At 37.9% G+C, this 4709-nt stretch overlaps 1 protein-coding gene across 1 annotated transcript in view; it reads right to left on the reverse strand.

The window, feature by feature from the left end:
- Positions 1 to 3992, reverse strand: part of LOC127431917 (uncharacterized) — a 39333-nt gene extending 35341 nt beyond the window's left edge. The window contains exons 1-3 of the mRNA XM_051682573.1: positions 3935 to 3992; positions 3668 to 3740; positions 2287 to 2468 (exon numbers count right to left, since the gene is read on the reverse strand). Of these exons, the coding sequence (XP_051538533.1) occupies positions 2287 to 2468; positions 3668 to 3729 (244 nt within the window). The 5' untranslated portion in view covers positions 3730 to 3740; positions 3935 to 3992. The remainder of the gene's footprint in view (positions 1 to 2286; positions 2469 to 3667; positions 3741 to 3934) is intronic.
- Between the last annotated feature and the right edge of the window lie 717 nt (positions 3993 to 4709).

Raw genomic sequence — 4709 nt, forward strand, 5'->3', positions numbered from 1 at the left:
TTCTGTCTGAGAATCCGAATTTTCAGTCTGTTCAACACCTCACTTAACTCACATGAATCAATTCAGAGAATATAATGCTTTCCAAATCAAAAGTTCAATGTTTTATAAAACAATTGATAACTCATGAATGAATTACAATGGCAAAAGATCTAAGCATTATATTAGTTTCAAAATGCAGAATATTGAGCAATTACTCCAGCAGCACAAGTTGAAAATAACACAGGGAGAAGATGATTTTGTTGTTTTCCTGCCATAAAAATATTCCTCTTTTAAACCAAAAGATGGCTGATTCCACAAAACTGCTCAGACTGGAGAAATATTTATCTCAAATGTCACCCAAACCCTCACAAAAACTTTTGCTTTGTGGTCTAACATTAAACAATGAATTTAAAAAAATATAAAAGACAATGAACTACTACAATGAGCTGCTAATTACAGCAGGCTAACACACTGCTTTAATAATCCGGTATTAACAGCTCACAAAAACACACACTGAACTCAAATGAACAGAACAATTGATCTGCTCTGACGGAAGCAGAACAGTAAAGTACGATAATACAGTACAGTGAAGTACACTGATGCAGTACAGTGAAGTACACTGATGCAGTACAGTGAAGTACACTGATGCAGAACAGTGAAGTACACTGATGCAGTACAGTGAAGTGCACTGATGCAGTACAGTGAAGTACACTGATGCAGTACAGTAAAGTACACTGATGCAGTACAGTGAAGTACTCTGATGCAGTACAGTGAAGTGCACTGATGCAGAACAGTGAAGTACACTGATGCAGTACAGTGAAGTGCACTGATGCAGTACAGTGAAGTACACTGATGCAGTACAGTAAAGTACACTGATGCAGTACAGTGAAGTACTCTGATGCAGTACAGTGAAGTGCACTGATGCAGTACAGTGAAGTACTCTGATGCAGTACAGTGAAGTGCACTGATGCAGAACAGTGAAGTACACTGATGCAGTACAGTGAAGTGCACTGATGCAGTACAGTGAAGTACACTGATGCAGTACAGTGAAGTGCACTGATGCAGTACAGTGAAGTACACTGATGCAGTACAGTGAAGTACACTGATGCAGTACAGTGAAGTGCACTGATGCAGTACAGTGAAGTACACTGATGCAGTACAGTGCAGTACACTGATGCAGTACAGTGAAGTACACTGATGCAGTACAGTGAAGTGCACTGATGCAGTACAGTGAAGTACACTGATGCAGTACAGTAAAGTACACTGATGCAGTACAGTGAAGTGCACTGATGCAGTACAGTAAAGTACACTGATGCAGTACAGTGAAGTATACTGATGCAGTAGAGTGAAGTACACTGATGCAGTACAGTGAAGTACACTGATGCAGAACAGTGAAGTACTCTGATGCAGTACAGTAAAGTACACTGATGCAGTACAGTGAAGTACACTGATGCAGTACAGTAAAGTACACTGATGCAGTACAGTGAAGTACTCTGATGCAGTACAGTGAAGTACTCTGATGCAGTACAGTAAAGTACACTGATGCAGTACAGTGAAGTACACTGATGCAGTAGAGTGAAGTACACTGATGCAGTACAGTGAAGTACACTGATGCAGTACAGTAAAGTACACTGATGCAGTACAGTGAAGTGCACTGATGCAGTACAGTGAAGTACACTGATGCAGTACAGTAAAGTACACTGATGCAGTACAGTGAAGTATACTGATGCAGTACAGTAAAGTACACTGATGCAGTACAGTAAAGTACTCTGATGCAGTACAGTAAAGTACACTGATGCAGTACAGTGAAGTATACTGATGCAGTACAGTAAAGTACACTGATGCAGTACAGTGAAGTATACTGATGATGCAGTACAGTAAAGTACACTGATGCAGTACAGTAAAGTACACTGATGCAGTACAGTGAAGTACTCTGATGCAGTACAGTAAAGTACACTGATGCAGTACAGTGAAGTACACTGATGCAGTACAGTAAAGTACACTGATGCAGTACAGTGAAGTATACTGATGATGCAGTACAGTAAAGTACACTGATGCAGTACAGTGAAGTACACTGTTGTAGTACAGTGAAGTACACTGATGAAGTACAGTGAAGTACACTGATGCAGTACAGTGAAGTACACTGATACAGTACAGTGAAGTACACTGATACAGTGCAGTGAAGTACACTGTTGTAGTACAGTGAAGTACACTGTTGTAGTACAGTGAAGTACACTGATGAAGTACAGTGAAGTACACTCACACACTGTAGTATTGTCACTGGTGTAGCTGCAGCAGGTGTCTTACCGTTGAAGAAGCTCTTGACTCGCAGGTAACTGACACTCAGACGGAGCACAGACAGTTTGTCTAGTTTTGAGATGATCTCGGGTGAAAAGGGCAACAGACCCGCCAGACGGTCCAGTTCTGCGTTCAGACGGTCACGGTGGCGTTTGGACGGGTTGGATTTTTCAGTGGCTGATGAAGGTTTTCTGCTGGACACAATATAATTATGGTTAGAAAACTGTATAAACATGTATAATAATCATAAAATAACTAGTCAAATGCTGTTTCAAATAGTTGTAGATGGTGTCACACTGCAGGGTGTGTCAGCTTCCCAAATACACTTGCAACACTCATAACATCTCTTATTCATAGTCACTGATAGAGACGCACACAACTGACAATACACAAGAGTATCAGTGACATTGTGAATACATTACTCTAAATGAATGAATGAACTTTTACTGTAACTGCCCTCCGCTGTTTCTTCAAATCTGTATGACCCTTGACCCAGAGGAGAGGACAGGGTTAGGTCATGTAACCATCATATTCATCTGAATCAAATTCAATCACTTTCAACAAACACGGTAACAGGTGCCTCAGTCATTTCTATCTCTCTTTCAAATAAACATAAAGACAAAGTAATCCACCGATGTTTATCTTTGAGTCAGTGCTTGAGTGATTTCTGATGAAGTTAGCTTTAAATAAATTTATGGATTCTAAATGGTGCAGAACAGCTGTCTGGAAAAATCTCGTCTCAGGATTATTGTGAATGTACATTTACTGTAAGATTGAACTGTTTTGAGGTTTTATAACGTGACTATGACTGGATGAAATGGAATGTTGTAACAGAGATGTTGATCAGAGGAAAACAGCTGTTGTCATGCACAAACACACGGCGTATGAAAATATTAAACGATTCTCTCAATGAATCGTGCCGATTGATTTGTAATTTCTGTAATACAGACTTTGCACAGAAAGATGCTTCATCCAACATGAACATTTACTCATTTTATCTATATATATATTTATTAATTTATTTTTTACTTTTATCTGAATAGTTTCAATCACTTCAGCTTTCTCATGTTAGTGTCATAAAAGGTGTATTTTATTTCTTTCAATAATGTTTTTGTTTCAGACCAGCTATGATTTTATTATTACTTTATTATTATTATGGCTAGATATATAATACATTTTAATATAATAATAATTATAAATACTGTGTTTCAGATTTAAAAAAAAACCTCCAGCACAGAACGAAACTTCAACTGCAATGTTTAAGATATTATAACTGTTATAATAATCTATTGAATAACACTAATGAGCAGTTTAAACAATGAAAGACATCTGAAATGATTTCTGATATAAGTGATCTTTGCAGCTGTTATTAGATGTTATTGTTCTTAACTGTTTCTGAATGGGTTTCCTCCTCTTTCTGCCAGCATACAGACAATCACCAGGTGGAATCATCTTCACACACTCTGAAACACATTCAGAAATAACAACAACAACAACAACAACAATAATAATAAATGCTTATATTCATCCTCAATCATTAACCATTCACTGGAAGTAATTTCATTGTCACTCCAGTTTACAGTCAAAGGAATGAATTAAACGATTCTAAAGCACGAGCTGATGTTTATTCATTAATAAATCAATAAATATGAAATACCTGCTCTGAGATGATCAAGTGCAGAATGAACTGCAGCAGAGACTCGCACTCACTGTTCACTCAGTGTGTGTGTGTGTGTGTGTGTGTGTGTGTGTGTGTGTGTGTTATACTGTGTTTCAGGTGGCGGATTCCACAGAATGACACGCCGACTCTTCGCACGCGATACTGACACACACACACACACACACACACACACACACACACACACACACACACACACTCACACACACACACACACGTCGTTGGATTTGAACGGAATAAAGATTCATCATCTCAGTGGATTTAATGAATATTTACAGGATTTAAAGTTCAGATTGTTCGTCGGCAGGATGTTTGACACGTTAATAAAGGACTAAACGTGGTAAAATCATGTTTTGAATCATACTTTAATCATTTGTGTTTAAATGTTTTTTTAGTTTGCAACATCATCTTGTGTTCGCCGATATTAAGTCACATTATTTATTGTGTGAAAAGCGCGATATGAAATAAAGATGACATGACAGTCTAAATATTCTAAGCGATGAGAATAAATCAATAAATTCAGATTTATACAAATGAATATAAATATCACGTTGTTTCTTAATTGAGTCATTTTACAGCTGAACTAGTAAACTAATGAGAAAAATGACAGATCGACGTGTGACGTCATGAAGAGTGATTACCTCACACATTCAAGCGCTATGTGTGTGTGTTAGTGTGTGTCTGTCTGTGTTCGTGTGTTTATGAGTTAGTGTGTGCGTGTCTGTTTGTGAGTGTGTGTCTGTGTTAGTGTGTG

This window comes from Myxocyprinus asiaticus, chromosome 41, assembly GCF_019703515.2.
Source record: "Myxocyprinus asiaticus isolate MX2 ecotype Aquarium Trade chromosome 41, UBuf_Myxa_2, whole genome shotgun sequence".
Taxonomy (NCBI): Eukaryota; Metazoa; Chordata; class Actinopteri; order Cypriniformes; family Catostomidae; genus Myxocyprinus; species Myxocyprinus asiaticus.